The sequence below is a fragment of the Pteronotus mesoamericanus genome, unplaced genomic scaffold, assembly GCF_021234165.1.
Source record: "Pteronotus mesoamericanus isolate MK-2021 breed Mesoamerican mustached bat unplaced genomic scaffold, CSHL_Meso_final scaffold_99, whole genome shotgun sequence".
Taxonomy (NCBI): Eukaryota; Metazoa; Chordata; class Mammalia; order Chiroptera; family Mormoopidae; genus Pteronotus; species Pteronotus mesoamericanus.
In genome coordinates, this window is record NW_026555330.1 from 16067635 (window position 1) to 16086568 (window position 18934).

At 45.8% G+C, this 18934-nt stretch overlaps 1 protein-coding gene across 2 annotated transcripts; it reads left to right on the forward strand.

The window, feature by feature from the left end:
• Positions 1-6022: 6022 nt before the first annotated feature.
• ZKSCAN8 (zinc finger with KRAB and SCAN domains 8) lies at positions 6023-18934 on the forward strand. Of its 2 annotated transcripts, none has more exons than XM_054564817.1 (6): positions 6023-6160; positions 10444-10953; positions 11520-11661; positions 13280-13368; positions 13664-13787; positions 14434-18934. In XM_054564817.1, exons 2-6 carry the CDS (start codon positions 10537-10539, stop codon positions 15390-15392), a joined length of 1731 nt encoding a protein of 576 aa, XP_054420792.1. In that variant the 5' UTR covers positions 6023-6160; positions 10444-10536; the 3' UTR covers positions 15393-18934. The 2 variants fall into 2 exon arrangements, with proteins under 2 accessions (XP_054420792.1, XP_054420793.1); XM_054564818.1 differs by having other exon boundaries at positions 10447-10953.

Here is an 18934-nt window from a genome sequence, read left to right on the forward strand (position 1 = left end):
GTGCTAAAGTAATCGTCAGGACGGGAGGAGTCTGTACGGCAGTGTGACCTGCGTGAAGAGCCTCCCCCAGACTCCGGGGCAGCCGCCTGCCTCTCCTGGGGACCCGGCCGCGCCGAGGCAGATCCTTGACCGAGACACGCACCGCCCGGTCACAGTAGCCACTAGGTGCTATGCAGCTAAGAAACTAAATATTTAAAGTAAACAACTGGCAAGTTGTTGGAAGAGCTTTGTTTGGAGTAATTTGGATACATGAATATCCATTTTAAATTTTATATAATGTAGATTATTCTTAATGAAAATTTAGTATCGGGATTGAGATCTGCAGTAAGCGTACACACACCAGCTTTCAAAGAATTAGTTTGAAAAAGTATTTTATCTCTACATATTGATTAATGTTAAAATTATATTGGTTTAAACAAAATGTTAAGATTGATTTCACCTTTTTACTTTTTTAATGTGGCTACTGGAACATGTGAGGTTTTGTAGGTAGATCCCATTGGACTCCGCGTTATTAGGCAGCGCCGGTCGAGGTCCTCCCGCCCTCGGGCTCGGCCGTCTCGGTGGAGAACCACCCCCGTTCTGCCGCACGGTTTTTCTCCTGTGTGTGTGCTGCGCTGTTTGGGTTTTTTTGTTTGTTTGTTTAAAGATTTCATTCACTTATTCTTAGAGAGACGGAGAGAAACATGGATAGGTTGTCTCTCACAAGCGCCCGTACCCGGGAAGAGGCCTGGGACCGGGAGCCGCGCCAGCAACCCCGCACCCTGCAGGACACGCCGCCGCCCGAGCCGCACCGTCAGGGCTCCCAGCTCCTCACACTCGTGCACTGCGCGAGCCTGTGCTCAGCGGCGCTACGTGCCAGGCCCCTACCCAAGCACTGGGCATCCAGCGAGGCACCAGGTGAACGAGATCCCTGCCCTTATAAACCTGCAAGAGGCACGCAGCACGAGTCAGTCGGACGTAGGCTCTGCCGCGAGTTGACAGGAAACGGGCCGAGAAAGGCTCTTCTGGGGAGCTGACCCTCTGAGGCGGACACGTGCAGCCCGCGGTCTGCGGACGCGGCACCCGGTACGGTCGCCCCCGCGGGACCGGCTTGGCCTGTTAGGGATGAAGGTCCTCGTGTCTCCGGCGCCGGGTCTCGGGGACACGATCTGAAGTCTGGGCGAGAATTGGCGGCCGCCGTCGGCGCCACGTTCGGCACGGTCTTCCCCTCAGACCGGCTTCATCGTTATCAGTATTTGATCTCCGTGAATTCACTGCGTCCTCGCTGTCGTGTGTTTTAAAACAATTCCCGTAAGGTTCACAATTACCACCATTCTGAGCTCCCTAAAGAGGTAACCCCAACCGCGCCGGCGTGGAACAGCCCCCCCCTCTCCTCTCCTCAGGCCCGATCTCCCCGGCGGCCCTTCTCACCGCCCCACCCTCAGGGCACCGGAACCGTCACACCGGAAGTGGACAGAGTCGCCAGCGCACTGAGAAAGGGGGCCGGCCTTTCCCGCGTCCAGAAACGCTGGCGTTCCCGTCTGGGAATCTGGGAACACTGTCGGGCAGCCGGTTTGTCGACAACAGACTTGGGGACCCTCCGGGATTCCATACGAAGCGGAAAGGGACCGAGGACAAACTCCTCCGCGGCCTGCAGCTCCCTGCCTGGGGACCCCGCGGCGGTCGGTCCCTCTGCGCTTCCCGCGCGGGTCCAGCGGGAGCGGAGAGCGGGCGGGCTCCGGACAGAGGCGGCCGGATGTCCGCGACCTTGGGGAGGGGTCTCCGGCGGTCACTGCTTCGGGACCTGAATGCACCTCACGGATGAAAGGAGACGAAAACTGGTCTCTTTTTTGCACTTATCCGGTCCTTAGGAAACACAGGGACTAGAGTAGGGTGAAGCGTCCCCGCGCTGCAACCCTTCATGAGGTATGATGTAATTGGAACCGAGCATGGTGGTTTTACTAATGGAGAAGAGCAACATTTTAAAGGACAAACCTGCTGGCTCACGATTTTTCCTTCATCCCCACATTTCATTCGGATACATTAAATAGGAAGCCTCTTAATACTGTATGACTTGGCAATTGGAGATGTGGTTAATAACATCCAAAGGTGTTTGCATGGGGAGTTGAATTTAAGAAGGAGAAAGAAAATCCCAGGTCCAGGCGGTTTCATTGGAGAGTTCTACCAAACATTCAAGGGATAAATAAGTCCTATATTATATAATCCTTCCCAGACAACAAAAATGAGGTTACACTCCACCCATTTTATGAGGCTAGCATACCTTACCCGATTTCTTTCATGTTCTGCTCATGATTTCCGTGAAGTATTCTCCACTGCTGGGTGCCTGTTCATATTTAGGTACGAGACCCCGAGCTGATCAACCTAGGTAGTGTGAGTTCCTGCACCTTTAGGAAGCTGCTTGTGCTGCTGGTCTTACCCCACTGGGAGTCTGAGGGCAAGTCGTAGGGAAGCAGGCTACAGGCAGGCCTTGCCTTAGAATGAGGGAGCGGAGCAAGCTGACTGGCTGGGGATGTACTCAGGTACCGCAATGAGAGCCGCCTTCTCTAAGGTGGAAAGCTTCATTGTGCTTCCTCCGAGGCAGTGCTGTCTTTATTTTTCCTCCTCCTGCTCTATTGCAGAAGTCCAGAGTCATTGCAAAGTTTGCTATGCTTCTTTCTTAGGCCTCTGTTTTCTTAGTAAAGCTCCCCCAACCCCCAACTGTTTTAGAAAGCAGATACCAACTCCTAAGTAGAGGACGGTGCCCCAGCTACCAGTTAGAAAGGGGAGCTATTTAATAGTTCAAAATCCATTTCTTAGATGAATGGCCCGCTGTTGTTTCTCTGCAGCTGCTGGCCCTGAAGTTGGAACTTCAGGGTTTCTCTGGAAATGCACACCAGGCCTTGGGGTCTTGCATGGCAGTTCCCGCTGCTTCAATAATCTGTGATCCCAATTGCTGGTTCTTTTCCAGAAATTCCTCAAAATTTTTGACCTTTTTGTTTTCTAGCTCATTAATTTATATACTTTTTTTTTTTAGTTTTTCCATCATTTAAGTAGGTTTTTGGGAGAAGAAGTTGATGTTATGTCACTCTTCCAACGTGAACTTGAAACAACCCATGTTTTTTCCTGTATACCGCTTTCTCTCCCTTTTTCTCATTTTTACATATCCCACTTCTGGGTTCTTAGAGAAGGCCTTCTGATTAAAGGAAAATCAGAAGGGTCAGATTCAGGTAAATGGAGAGTAGAAGGAAGTGCCCTTAGAGAGAGGAGAGTGAGCAAACATGGGAGAGGCCAGCCACCTTGTATTATGGCAGACGTTGAAGAGATTTGCAAAACTGAATTAATTCCACTCCTCTTACTAATTTTGTTTTGAAAAATATAGTTAAGTATCACAAAATGTTACATAACATGTAGTGGGCATGTTGTTATTTTACAGAATATTTTCCAATTCCTCATTTTTAATTTTGAACACAGCAAATTTTGATTATCATGACCCACATAAGCTCTCTAGGCCTTCCCTAGGTCCACCCCCACCCCCACCCCCGGTTTTTATTGTCTAGAGAGAGGGGAAGGGAGGGGGAAAGAGGGAGAAAAACCAAGGATGGGCCCCGGGGGACAGAATCTGCAACCCAGGCATGTGCATCAAACCCGTGGCTTTTGGTTTGCATGATGACACCCAGCCGAGTCACACTGGCCAAGGCTCTTTGTTAGTTTCTAAGAACATAAAAGGCTCCATGATACAATATTTGAGAATTACTGTGCTAGGTCATATACCATATATAAAGTGGTCCTTATGAAACTAACATTCAGAACTACTTAGGAGGCTGGGAACACCTCCCAGGCCCTAGGTATGGAAAATACGTGGTGTCTTAGTAGAAACATGTCCCCTGCTTATACAAATAGAGAAAATACCAGTAACAAAAGTCTTAACTTTTTTTGTGCTCTGGTGTGGGAGCTTTTGTTGGACCCTGCTACTCTGGGAAGTTTACAGTGTGTCCTCTAATCCCTTGTGTGGCTAATTCCAGCAGTGCTTAGAATAATTAAATGCTTATTTTTCCATAGCAGGAAGTGAGTAGGTAATATAGATGATCTATACATAGAGAATTAGGAAATGGCAGTGTTAGCATGTTATTTATAAATAAATGTGAAGGTTAATAAAAGTAAAAGGAACCAGTGAAAGTGGCCATCTCTAGCGAGGAGCGCTTGCTGCCTGGTGTTTTTTACGCCATAATCCTAAGAGTATATTTAATTTTTTATTTATTGTTTTAAATTTTTTACATATGTATGCAATCATGTAGCCACAACCCCTATCAAAAATAAACACCACAGGTTAATTTCACATATTTTTGAACACATTCATATAAGACTACATATTTTTGGATATGTGTACATTGTTCACCTATCAGTAGCTCTTTTTTATTTCTGGGTAGTATTTCATTGTATGAACATGTTGATGACCTTTTGGATTTGTCTGGTTTGGGCCTACCATGAATGAATCTGCTCTGGACTTAGCTCTTCATGTCTCTTGGGTTAATATCTAGGAGTGAGATTCCTAGGTCATAATGTAGGTGTTATTTAACTTTATTAAAAACTGCCATTTTTCCAGACTACTTGTACCAATACACTCCCACTAGCACTGTGTGTTTCCAGTTGTTTCACATCCTCATCAGCACTTGATATTGTTAGCCATTTTAATGGTAGCCATTCTACCTCACTGCTGTCCTAATTTTATATTTCCCTAATGTATAATGATGTTGAATACCCTTTCAGGTACATATTGGCCATTCATATACATTCTTTTGTAAAGTGTGTAATAAATTCTATGTTAATACTGGTTTGTCTATGACCGAGTTATAAGAGTTCTTAGTATATTCTGAATACCAGTTGTCGGAAATATGTGTTGCAAGTTTTTTGCTGTCTGGAGCTTTTTTACACTTTCTTAGTGGTGTTTTCTGTTGAGCAGAAGATTTAAATTTTGATGAAATCAAATTTATCACGTTTGTATTATCATTAGTGCCTTTTGAGAAATCTTTGCGAAGGTCGTGATGTTATTTCACTTCTGAACTACATCTTTGGGCTTTAAAAATTATTTTTCTAATGTGAAAACAGAAACAGCAGAGTCTGTTGCCAGCTGGGAGTCAAGACCTACGAAATAAAGAGCAAAGATGAGTGTTTTGAGAGTCTGGAAGCACTGAACCTTCTCCGTGTTTGCTTTGTTGTGATGATTAGATGACAGAACCCTTAAAGACAAATCAGAACTAGTATCTGGACAGGATATTTCTGGGTTAGCGTTGTTGGGCACTGGATGGAACCTTTGCTGGTTGCTATCAGCAGGAAGGGAAAGGGACAACGAAGGTGAAGATTGGAGGGGCACCTGAGAACTGAGAATAGATGGATGAGTAGGAAACTTGCTGAAGAATAAAAATGTGGGACCAAAACAACAAAAGGAAAAGACAGTTTCCACAACCTCCACCCGCGAGATCCTACTTAGTCTGAAAAATTAAGACTAATACAACAGGTATGTAAAGAATGAACGCTGTTTTCCCGAACTCTGGTATTAAATCGAAGTCTACCACTGAAGCTTACGTCTTAGTTTTGGCGTTAAAAAGGCAAAACTGCAAAAGCATGTTTTGTAAACGAGTGCAACCCATTAAAGTAGGAAGTGGTGGAAGATACGTTAAAGATCCGTAAAGAAGTTATATTCAGTGAATTATTTTTGAATTGTAATAGTGTAAGTGTACTATTACTAGGTGCCGTAGAGACTTTTATACTAAGAACGATGGTTAACAGGAATTCCTCAAGGACTGGGTATGCACGGACAAGGACACCTGACTACACGGGCACACAACCGGCTGGACGCGAGCCCAGCGAACCGACCCCCCGCGGACCCTTCAAGGGCTCGCTCGCACCTCCCTGCTCTGGAGCGCGCGACCCTGCGACGCGCAGGCGCAGGAGGAGCCCGGGGCGCCGACCATAGAGCTTTCAGACCACCAGGATTCCTAGAGAGCTGCCGGAAGTGCCGGTGGGCAAAATGCGCTTTGGCCGGTGTTGGGCCGCCGCTGGTGTGGAAGCTGGGGGCTGGAGGGCCTGGTCAGGCTGCGGCTTTCGACCCCCTTTCTCCCGGCCTTACCGCGGTGTCCGTCCGCCGCCGCCCTTCCCCACCCCTGCCGCCCCAAGACTCGCGGTGAGTACTGTTCGGCCCGGGCCTGAGGGAGCCCTGTGGCCGGAGCGGCCGCCACCGGGGACAGACCTGAGGGTCCGAGCGGGGCGGGGCCGAGGTGGCGCCCGGGCTGTGGGGACCGCCACCGGCCGCGGCCGCGTCGCCAGACTTTTGCGAAGGCACTTTTTCTAAGGGCTCGTTTTCTTCATCGGTTGTGGATTAGCGGTGTTATTTGCAGTCGGGCTAGTTTGTCGTCTTAAAATAGGAGACGGCCCCCGCATTGTCTTTTTGCGCTGCAGTTTTGCTTTTCTCTCTCAATAAAAATTTCACTTTTTAAACAGATATATTTTCCTTTGGAAAGCCCCAGTTATTCGTGGAAACCTATTATTGCTGTGGAGTTATTCTGCTCTTTGTAATGCAGTATTCAGACATTGGTGATGTTGGCTGGATAATTGTACAAAAAGAAACGCCTCGGGGACGCGTGGAGTCCGCCTCGTTCAGAATTCCGCCTTTGTTAGAAGAGTTCACTGAGGCAGGTGCCCTGTTTCCAGAACTCGGGCCACCGGTGAGCGGCGTGTCCGGCAGCAGCGACCGCCGCCGCCGCCGAACGGGACCCGGGGTTCTGTCGCTCGGTTAGTGACGCATGTCTGTCCAGTGGTCACCGGGGTAGCAAATACAGACAGACTTCGAATTTCCGCCGCGGTTCCGCGTCGAGGGCGGTGGGCGCCAAACCCTTCCGCCGGTGCCGCCGGGGACACTGCAGAGCACTTTTTCTTGATCATGCGAGTCTGGAAAATACCTTTCTTGTTTTGTTTCATTTTCCGTTCCCAAACATCCCAAATTAGACTTGGTCTGAAAGAAGAAAACATTTCTTCTGCACCTATTGAACAAATAATGCCGTTAAAAGCTGAATTGTGCCTTCAGTAGTTCCCAGGATTATAGGGTTTGGGGTCTGAAGAAGCCTCGAAGGTTGAGTGTTCTAACACCCTAAGTCAGTGAAGGGACCTGGCGTTGAAAGGAGATGCAAGAAGCTGTCTTTACCCACAAGGAGCTTCCCAACTCAGTACAGGTGTGTATACGAAAAACTGAGAGCAAAGTACACAGGGGATTAACTCTGTAGTGCATCTCGCTGTACTTGCTTAGTTATAGGTTCCAATCGTCAAAAACCGATCGTGAGGGGAAGGGACTAAAAAGAAAGGACAACGCTTGTTTGCTGATTTTGTACAAAATATAAACAGACCTGATCATTAAATGATTTCAGTCCAAGCTTTGCTGATGAGACTTTAATATTAGGATATTAATATTCTAATGTAATGTTTTAACATACCAATAATATAAAGTCCTTGAGTGGTGCACACTTAACGTTGAAATAGTTTATAGTTGGTATTTATGAGATTAATTAGTTTATCATTGGAATTGATGAGGATTAATAGTTTATAGTTGGTATTGATGAGGATCGGCATTGATGAGGATTACTAGTTTATAGTTGGTATTGATGAGGAACTCTGCTGAAATTGGATGTGAACTCTGCTAAAATTGAATGTAAACATGGCCAGTTGTTCATTAAAGGTGAGCGTTGGTTTTAAGAAAATTCAAAAGAAGCCCTGGCTGCATCGCCCAGTTGGTTGGAGCCTTGTCTTAAAACTGAAAGGTTGTGGGTTTGTTTGCTGGTCTGAGTTGATGCTTCTCTCTCTTCCTTTCTGTCTAAAAGCAATAAAAATAAATAAAAATAAAATGTCCTCAGGTGAGGATTTAAAAAAAACTTCAAAAGAAAAGATGGTCAATCAGTGACTCTGGAGCATCACATTCTGAATAATGAGAGGTTAGATACATATCCCATGGTAATGACCTTTCAAGTTTTTAAACTATAAGTGGCTGTTTTAAGAAAATTTAAGAATTTATTAAATTTTAATAGATTTTTTTTTAAATAAACTATTTTGAAACCATGGATGTTAATCCTGCCTGTTCAAAACAAACTTGCTTACCCCTTGTCTTAAACCCTCCAGAAAATCTCAACCCAAATTCACTCTTCCTCAAATCTTACTGTTCCAGGAAATCCCCCCCTTCTCTGTAAAGTCATCATCCATGATTTAAACTCTCTGATGTTAATCACCATATTTAACCATATCTCTTGCTCTTTGGTTCTTCCTGTATGTAGTTTACTCCCCAAACTATTTTTCCTAGCCTTGTCTCGTTTCAAAGATAATATTCAAATTCTCTTCCTTTCCTAAGTAGGGGTTCATAACCCTCCTGGAGATCTTGATGGGTGTCAGGTCTGTGAACTCTGCTGAAATTGAATATAAACTTTTATGCCTGTAGGTTTTTTCCTTGGGAGAAATTCTCTGTTTTCATTAGATCGTAGAGACTGAACCAACATCCCCCTATCCCCAACCAAAGAAGCCTTGAAAGAGAGAGGCTCTGCTCTGAAGACCTATGTCAAGAACTGCACATAATCAGGTTTTCCTTCTGAGTGTCGGTTCCCTCCCTTTGTGGACTCTAGGTCTGTGGCGCTATGTGGACGTTGGCTTCTCTTGCCGACTACTTTTGGATATTCTGCCTTCAGTTATGTTCTTCAATCCATTTTATATTGTTCTGCTATTGTGATCTCTCTGGCAAACAGACATGTAATATAATTTCCATGTTTAAAAAAGAAAAAGCTCACTGCCACAGATAGGCATTTGCAAGAAAACTATGGCCATAGGCAGACAGTTCCAGCACTCTGCACAATGTGATAAACCCTGTATTAGGACCATGTGAGAAACACCTAGACAAGAATGAGCACCTTAATCTGCTTGGTCAGGGCACGGGTACAGGGTGGGGACAACAGAGAGGTCTTGTAAAAAAAAAAAAAGGGAGGGGGGAATAGTCAAGCTGAGACTTTCAAGTAAGAGTTGAATGGTTTCAGCTGGACCCGGATTTATCACCGTTGGTGTGGACACTTTGTTTTTGCGGCTATGTTTTGCATTGCACGATGTTTAGTAGCATCTCTGGCCTCTACCCTCTAGATAATAGTAGCACCCCTTCCCCTCAGTTGTGACAAGAGAATTGTTTCTAGACATAGCTAAGTGTCTTGGTGAAGGGGGTAAAATTGCCCCCAGTTGAGAATCACTGAGCTAAAGAGCTCTGCAGCAGAATTTTTAAAATAAACAACCCTAATTTTAAAAACAGGCAATAGTCTTGAACAGATATTTCACCAGAGGATATATACAGGTGGGAAATAAGCACATGAAAGGATGCTAAACATTATTGGTCAGTAAGGAAAAGCAAATGAAAACCATAGTGAGATCCTGCTACATACCTATTAGAATATCTTAATTTACCACACACACACACACACACACACACACACACACACACACAGAGTCAAATTTTGGTCCAATATGGAGGAGCTATAATTCTCACATGTTGCTAGAAGAATGCAAACTGTAGCAGCCACTTTGGAAAACAGTGTGACAGTTTCTTAAAAGTTGTACACGCATTTACCATGAAGCTCAGCACATTTGCTTCTGGATATTTACCCAAGTGAAATGACTATGTCACTTCATAGTGGCTTTATTTGTAACCAAAAACTGGAATCAACTGAGGAGTCTTAACTGGAGAATGGATAAACATACTTATAAGATGCAACAACATTGATGATCTCAGATGTGTTATGCTGAGTGAGGATGCCAAACTCCCAAGGCTTCATCCAAGATGATCTAAATTATAAAGCATCCTGGAAGGTCATTAGGGTTTGGGACTAGACTTCGGGTTTGTAGATGGTGATGGGGCATCCAGGTTCCTTGGAGATGCAGAACCAGTGTTCCAAAGGGAAGAAGATCGTGACAGGGTCAACAGTAGAGGTTCACCGTGAGATCGGAGGGAAGACAGGAGCCCAGGCAAGAAAATGAATGTTAGGTGGGGAAGGACAGTCCCTGACAGTACCTCAAGCTAAACTATTTGGAAATTAGTCCCATCTGTTGAGACTGAGGGACAAGTTGAGAGCTAAAGTGTATAGCAACAGTACAGCTAGTGTAGCAAATGCTGGGAGAAGTTAAGTCAGCATCTCTGAGGGCTAGAACTTCAATTAGACACAGTGCACCTGGTTTCTTGACTTTGTTTACCCATGTTCCACATCCCCAAGGAGAGAAAACAAATGGGTTGGTATGAGAAAAGGCTACAGAGGTAAGGAGTTACTTCTGGAAGACAGAGGAGAAGACTTACCAATGACCAAGCTGTGAAGTCCATATCATAGGGAGCTTGAGATGTCTTCGTAAATCACTATGACCTTTGACTTTCCTTAACACTGTTATTTTCTCTTCCTCAAGAAGTCCCCTTAAAGAAGAAGCCCTCAGAAGGTTCTCTCTTAAGAAGATAAAGAAGGTAGTAGAAACAAGCCTTCTGAGCTTTTCCAGCCCTACATGGCCGCAGAATCAGGAAAGTCTTCAGCCCCATCCCCACCCAACCAGGCTCCTGAGGAGGACCTTGTAATTGTTAAGGTCGAGGAAGATCATGGCTGGGACCAGGAATCCAGTCGACATGAACACAACCCTCCTGGCCAAGAGTTGTTCCGCCTGCGGTTCAGGAGGCTGTGCTACCAGGAGACCCGAGGACCCCGAGAAGCCCTGATCCAGCTCCGGGCACTTTGCCACCAGTGGCTGCGGCCAGATTTGAACAGCAAGGAGCAGATCCTGGAGCTCCTGGTGCTGGAGCAGTTCCTGAGCATCCTGCCCGCGGAGCTGCAGTCCCTGGTGAAGGAGCATCAGCTGGAGAGTGGGGAGGAGGTGGTTACCCTGTTGGAGGATCTGGAGAGGCAGATTGATATACTAGGACGACCAGTAAGTAGCTGGAGGTGTGTGTGCCGTGACTGGGCGTCCCGGAGGCTGGGTGGAGGGGGAGTACGTGCCGGGCAGGAGTTTCTGCTGTTGGAGGGCAAGAGCAGTCATGGGGTTGCATGGTTTGTGTTTACAGAGTTCTTCTTTTTAAGGTTATAAATCCACTTTTTGTCCTCCTAACATCTCTATACTGTGTTACTGCTCCTGTTTACCAGATGTATAGAGAGCTGAAATTACTTTCTCAGGGGCACCCAAACATTAAAGGTAGACCTGAGACCAGAACTCAGGTTTCCCAGTTCCCCATCACAGGCTTTTTCCCACTGACTAGCCCTGCTCTGTTCCTGTTTATCGTCCTTCTTCCCCAACCTTGGGAGCACAGTGTGTTGGTGTTGGGCCCAGGGAGGACGCAGCAGAGCTTTTCCTTTGGTGGCTATGCTACTTAGCGTGTTAGTACTACTTGCTGCCAGAGGAAATCAGCACGTGCCCTGTAAATGGGCTCTCGGTCCTCTCACACCCTCACCTTGCTTCTCAGAGGGATCCCTCGTAATGCACCTGCCCGTTGTGTCCAGGTCCCGGCTCGTGCACATGGACACAGGGCCCTCTGGGAGGAGGTGGTGCACTCGGAAGTTGCACCAGAGCCCCCAGACGCTCAGCTCCAGCCTACGGAAACCCGGCACGCGGCCCCCATGCTCCACGGGCCCCGAGACAGAGGTGAGGAGCCGACTTCACTGATGAGGAGGAAGTAGGAAGGAACTTCACCTCGTTCCTGGGGAGGCACTCTTCACACACCACTCTTAGGTCTGATGTAAATGTTTACCTAGGCTTCACATGTACACTGTCAGTCCCAAGTCTAAACTCATGAAGAAATTAAAGAATTAGGGATTTTTATGTATTCGTACATTTCTGTTACCTCAACATATTTCCAACGAGACATTTTTGACATCGTCTGGTTTCATCATACCACTCTGTTTGCAGATATCCCAGCATGTATTCCCTCAGCCAGTCGGGCGTATCACTGATCACTACGCAGCTCGTCCACAGTTCACGCGCATGTTTTGCCAGTGGTTCCAATAGCGTTCGTCCAGGGCAGCACTTCAGTGACTCAGCCTTTCTTTGCTTTTCACAATCTTGACTTTTTTGAAGCGTATGGGTCAGCTATTTTGTAAAGTGGCTGCAATTTAGATTTGTATGATGTTTCCTAATATTTAGGTTCAAGTTATGTCTATTTGGCAGGAACACCCCAGAAGTGAGATTGTGTTATTCTCAGGTACAGCGGGGATTTGTCCTGTTATTGATGACTTGGTTAAGGTTATTATTCCTGGGTTAATTGGCAGTAAAGTTACTGTTTTTCTCTTTGTTATTAATAAGTAATTTGTGGGAGGATACTCGAGTCTGTGTAAATAGCCTGGTCCTCATCACACTATTGTTACCAAAATACTAATTTTAGTATTAATTGGTGCTTCTTCACTCAGTCAGTGATTACTAAGACAGTTACAAAATGAAAATTTTCTAACTCTGTTATTCCTTTTATATTTTTTTTTATTGTAATGGAGACTATTCTCTTTTCCCCATTTTACTTTAGTATTTTTTAATTTATTAGTATAGAGTCAATAAGGTATTATTTTATTTCATAAATATTCTGTTACTATGTTTATTTTGATGCTTAAACTGTCTCAGATTTACCAGAGAGTCCTTTTGACATTTTCCCATCATTTTCTGAGAACTTACTTTCTTACAGAACAAGGATTCTGGTCTCATACTTGCCCTGCATTTATTATTTTTTTATTTATGTAGGTTATAGTAGTTTGTTCTATATAGATGGGTTTCTAATGTGTCTAGAGAAAAAAACATGGAAACAATTTCAATTATTAATATAATTTTCATCTGAAGTTCTAAAGCCTGTTGCCAGTTTTGATTTTGTGCTGTCTGGTGTCTGTGGGAAGCAGCTGCTGGCAGTTGTTGTAGTCATTTCAGAAGGTACCAGAGTAACTACAGAGAGATTGCCCGGAGACCAGGACCTAAAGGAATCCTGACAGGCACAGGGATAGACTGTAGCTTCCGTCACAGGAGAAATTATAGAGCCGTTCCTGTTAGGAAGCTGTACACTTGGTATGTTTGACGGGCACTGCGGGCTGAGTGGAACATCAAAGGACAGTGTTTCACGGACAGCAAGAGGTGTGGGCACAGAGCCCAGGCTATCAGCATTTCATAGGGAAACCCTCTGGCGGGCATTCCTGCCGAAATACAGATAATTTAGAATGGGTTACTGCTGGCTCCCGCAAGCACAGAGCAAGGCTGGCCTCCTTCACGACTCCTTTCTCCTCCTCAGCCGCATCTGCATCTCAGAGCCCCACCCCTTCCCAAGAAGGAAGTCCTGGAGACCAGGTGACGGCGTCACTTCTTACAGCAGGGTTCCAGGTGAGTTGTGCTCCTCCTCACTGAAACCCCATAGCTGTCCTTGGTTATATTAATGGCATCGACCGTGTGTGGACTGCTTGTCACGATACTCATCCAAGAACTTTGCCCTAAATTACTTTGAATAGAGACAGACTGATCCTTGACTTGGCACATTTTCTTCTTCCCAGCCGTTCAGATTCCTCTGTACGGCATGTCCCCAGCTCTTAAGCCTGTCCAACCCCAGTGGGTCTCTGAGACTCTGGGTTTGAGCTGTGGAGCAATCCCAGTCCTCAAATGGTTGCTCGTTCTGTTTCAGACTTTGGAGAAGATCGAAGACATGGCCGTGTCCCTGATTCGAGAGGAGTGGCTTCTTGACCCATCCCAGAAAGACCTGAGTGGAGATGACAGGCCAGAGAATTACAGAAATGCGTTCACCCTGGGTAAGGAGATCTCTGGGTATTACTATCAGTTTAGGGTGTTTTTTGTTCATTTGTTTTTTATGTATACTTAATTGTGAGCTTTCTGAAAGACATAGTTGAGTTTAAATTCAGGATCCCACGGAGAAATACAATGTTGAGACTTCTTGAGGTCTAAAATGAAACTTTCATTCTCCAGTCCAGGATGGACTTACTTTACTCTTTTAGCGCTCTCTGGGTTCACGCGTTGCTTCTGCCCCCATTTCCCTTGAGGTGTTTACATACATTGCCCTTACTTAGGCTGGTTGTGCTCCTGCCTTTTAAGGCTGTTTGGGGCTTTTTTCCATTTCTGTCCCACTCAGATCTTTTCGTCATCTATATTCCTCCCAGTGCCCGACTTCCCCTTCTCCTTAGCTGACCCCTTCCTCGCTTTAGTCCCCCTCCCAACAACTACTTTTTCATGGCACTTCGTCCCCAGGTAGCTGGTGGTGCTTGGTTTTGACCTGCTCCCCTCTCCCCACATCAAGAAGGCATTTTGGAGACAAGTTTGCATTTCTTGTAGCTGTTTCTGGTGTATTTTACTCTTCCCCTAGCTTTGACTCCTTTTTTATAACAGATAGAATAAGAAGTGACATTGGCTTGATGGTTATTAATTACATTCTTATTTCAGGTGGTGAGACCAAGAATGATAACAGGGAATTAGCTTCGAAACAGGTAACATCCACCGGAGTCCAACTACATGGAGAGAGAGCTGCCAAATGTAATGGGGATGTTATCGGGAGTCTCCAGCGTGGAGAAGCCCAAGACGTGGGCAGATTGGACAGGCATCGGGGAAACCCCACCCAGGAGAGACGGCACAAATGTGATGAATGTGGGAAGAGCTTTGCTCAGAGCTCAGGCCTCGTTCGCCACTGGAGAATCCACACTGGGGAGAAACCCTACCAGTGCAATGTGTGTGGGAAAGCCTTCAGTTACAGGTCAGCCCTTCTTTCCCATCAGGACATCCACAACAAAGTAAAACGCTATCACTGTAAGGAGTGTGGCAAAGCCTTCAGTCAAAACACAGGCCTGATCCTGCACCAGAGAATCCACACTGGGGAGAAGCCGTATCAGTGCAACCAGTGCGGGAAGGCTTTCAGTCAGAGTGCGGGCCTTATTCTGCACCAGAGAATCCACAGTGGGGAGAGACCCTATGAATGTAATGAGTGTGGGAAAGCCTTCAGTCATAGCTCACACCTCATTGGACATCAGAGGATCCACACTGGGGAGAAGCCCTATGAGTGTGATGAGTGTGGAAAAACCTTCAGGCGGAGCTCACATCTTATTGGCCACCAGAGAAGCCACACTGGGGAGAAACCCTACAAATGCAATGAGTGTGGGAGGGCCTTCAGTCAGAAGTCAGGCCTTATTGAGCATCAGAGAATCCACACTGGAGAAAGGCCCTATAAATGCAAAGAATGTGGGAAAGCCTTCAACGGGAACACTGGCCTCATTCAGCATCTGAGAATCCACACAGGGGAGAAGCCCTATCAGTGTAATGAGTGTGGGAAAGCCTTTATTCAGAGGTCGAGTCTCATTCGACATCAAAGAATCCACAGTGGAGAGAAACCTGAGTCCATTGGAGTTTAGGGGAAGACATGAGTCATAGTTTGGGCATTACTCAACATTAAAGGAACCACATGCAGGTGACAGTTCTTTCAGTGCAAAAAAAAGGCAGAAAGTTTATCCTCGCTGCGAGCCGATGTAGGGTCAGAATCGGTAGTGGTCGCAATTAGAATAGGTCTTGAGTAGGTGGGTCCACTGCCTCGGTGCAGGTTGATTAGTCTGACTGTCCTGGGAGGTGTCTGATGGCCCAATGTACCCTGTAGAAGCTTAAAGAGCATTAGAGTGGCTGGCGGCACCTAACTTTGTCTTCTGGGTGAGTAGCTATAGAGCAAGGCTGCTCCTGGCTCCCCTGCTTCTCCTTGTGCGCCCCGCCCCGCCACCCCTCCCCGGTTATTCCCTTGAAGGGAGACATGTGCTCCTCATCTACCCAGGAAGCTGCTTTAGAGTTTAAAGCAGCCTCTATGTGAGGCTTCAATTTGTAGTTAGCATTCTAAGATCCTAGTTCTAGGGAAATTTTTACAGACACAATGTATTTATGTTTCAGTGTGCATTTTATTCTGATGTTCTTGGTGGTCCGTGGAAGTTCGTATTCCCACGCAAACTCAGAACAGCACTCCAGAGTCTTGCTTCCATCATCTTCACTGACTCCACTGTAGTCATTGCACACCCCACGTATCCTTGTCCAGGTCCCAAGGCAGCCAAGGAAGTGACGCCTTAGTGAGGGTTCTTGGATTCTACAGAGAAAGGTGAGTGCAGACAGCCCAGCCCGGCTGCTCTCACGTGTGGATGATTGGCCCTTGTGGTGACATCTGGCTCTCCTTTCCGCCTCCACACTGCATGCTCTGGTACAGGTGGGTGTTTTACACCATCATAGTTAATGGCGTCACATGGAAAGAGACAGGCTTGAGGAGGATATACAAATCCTCACACAGAATGTGTACTCACTCCTCTGGCCCATGCCAGCACCAGTCTCATAGGTTCCTGACTAAATAGTCAGTCCCTCTTGTCATTGCCCTGGACTCCCTTTTCAGGTGGCCGGCACCTCTTTCTCCATCCTCGTCTTGCCATGAGCTTATCTGTCACACTGGTGATCTCTCAAGTACCTCACCTCACAGTGGCTCATTCTTCTCAATTTGGCACATCCCACCTGTAACCCAGCAGAGACAACACTAAACTCATCATCACCAGGACTGCCTTTCATCTTGGAGGCTGGTTTAAAGTAGCATCAGGGCTCACGCATCCACACAGGTGTCCTTTCAGCTGGGTGGTTGTGGCTATTCCGGTGGTGCTACTGTTGAGCAGTGGCAACTGCTCCAGACACCCCCATGTGATAAGCTACACAGGGAAACTACATTACTTTAGAATCACATCTTGTTTTCAACTGTTTGATTATCCACTTATTCACCAGATTTGGAATCGAGTAACTTTTGGTTATTTCCAACGTCTTTCATAATGGGCATCAGTTCCATTAATCCTACTCAGAAAAGGAGGATACAAGTCCTGCTGAAAACTCCAAGAAAAGTTACATGACTTCGCACTGTGACTATTCCGAACAGGGACAGCACTTAACTGTTATTTTTTGATTGATATTTTTTAGAAATCAGTCATAAAATGTGACATCATAGAGGTCCCCCTTTGGGATCATAAATTCCTTCCTTGTAATATCCTTTCCTCCCCTTTGGCTTACCTTCACCACAAACACCAAGGTTACCTACACCTATTTGATTGAGTTACTGGTTCCCCACTGTCATTTGTCATCCTGGTTCCCTTGGTGAACTTTTCAAGAGAGTGCTTTCGCGTGCGTGCGTGTCTGTATCTGTGTGCACGTGCTCATGTGCCAGCGCAGAGAGGTTTATTTTGGTACATGTCCTTTATCCCCCTCTCTCTCTGTTTCTCTCTCCTGTGGATTATCATTCCTAATTCTCTTGTACTTGAAATTTCGAGAAACCAGAAATGAACCTGGTTGTCTCTAGATCTGTGCTCTCTGCTTCAGTTGTGCCTTACGCTCTGTAAGAGACTAATTCTGCCTGAGGCCCAGTGCTGCCTGTCTGCAAGTATCACGTAGGATGGACATGGGAGAATATGTAGCATCTGGCAGAAATTCAGAGAAAATAAAATATGACCAGAGAGATCAGTGTTATACTGGGTAAATGTGAAAAAAGGGCGACTTGAAGGAACCATCAGTGCTGACTCAGCACCTGATTAAAGGGCTCAGTAGTAAAAGAGTGACACACAGGAAGTCCCTTTATCCTGCAGATTTTGTTTTTATGGTCTTAATCTGCAGTGAACTGCTCACCAGTATACTTCCTCTGCCTCCTCAGCTCCTCCTTTTAAATGGACCTTGAATGACAAAATGGTTATTCCAGAACTCCACTGCCACCCAACATAGTCCTGGGAGTTTGCCTCCCCTGAGCAAGGTATTGGTGCTATAATGTGGGGGTTGGCTCCCCTGTGGAGCTGTGAGCTTTACTCGTAGTTCTGAGGCTCTAGATGATGTGACTGATGTTTACTGAGCACTTGGTGTGCACTGGACCCTATGTTAAGCATTTCTTGTGCTGTGGTAGATGCTATATCCCCCATTTCATAAGTGAACAACTGAGACTTAGACAGTGAAACTGGTTGACCAAGATCACATAGCTGGTAAGTGACAGAGCAGAGATTCTAACCTACACAGTCTGGTTCTTGACCCTGTGCTCCCGACCACGGTGCTGCTGCATCTCTGATGAACACCCTAACCCTGGCCAGCTATGTGAAATCTTGTATCCCTAGAACAGAAATGTGCAGGATAGTGCAAATCCGTTAAAATTCCTAGAAGATTGGTTGAAAATGCTATTTTGCTTTATAATTACGTCATTATTAATTGGTGATGCTTTCGATGCTTTCTAGCAGCACAATAAAATGTGTAAGTAAAAATGTTTAAATGAGTAAACAGGAGTACAACACAGTAATTTATAGACTCAAATACATTTCTCTCTGAACTGCCCCAGGGAAAGCAGAAATACAGAGAGAAATGAAATATCCACGCAACAGGCCAGACAGATAGACAGGTGACAGTAGGAAGTTTATCTTAAGCACGAAATGTGGATAGCCTACCTACTGCTCATTTCCAATGACCATTCCATTTTTCTTCTGGCATTTAAGGTTTTTCAAACATGTCAGCCATTGTTCAATGTATTTCCTCAATAAACTATCCTTAAAACTTCCTAACTGGCTTTTGTACTCAGCACTCCACTGAAATGTCCTCAGACTCAGCAGTGAATAAATATTGTGTCTTTTCTTAGTTCTTGTCTTAATCTGTATTTCATACTGTTGGGTTTACCCTGTATCTCAGGAAATCTCTTCTTTGGCCTGTGGGACCCTCTTTGGTCATTTTTCTCCAATTTCTAGCTTTTATTTTTATTTTTTCTCTTGCTCTCCACCGAGCATATTCACTAGTTTTTCTGTCCTCACCCTAGTTTATCCGTTTTGATCGTCAGGAACAATATTTACCACCATCTCTCTACACACCTTGTTACTTGAAAACAGAACTCGTATCTTATCCCCCTCTTATCCCCCAAATACCATTT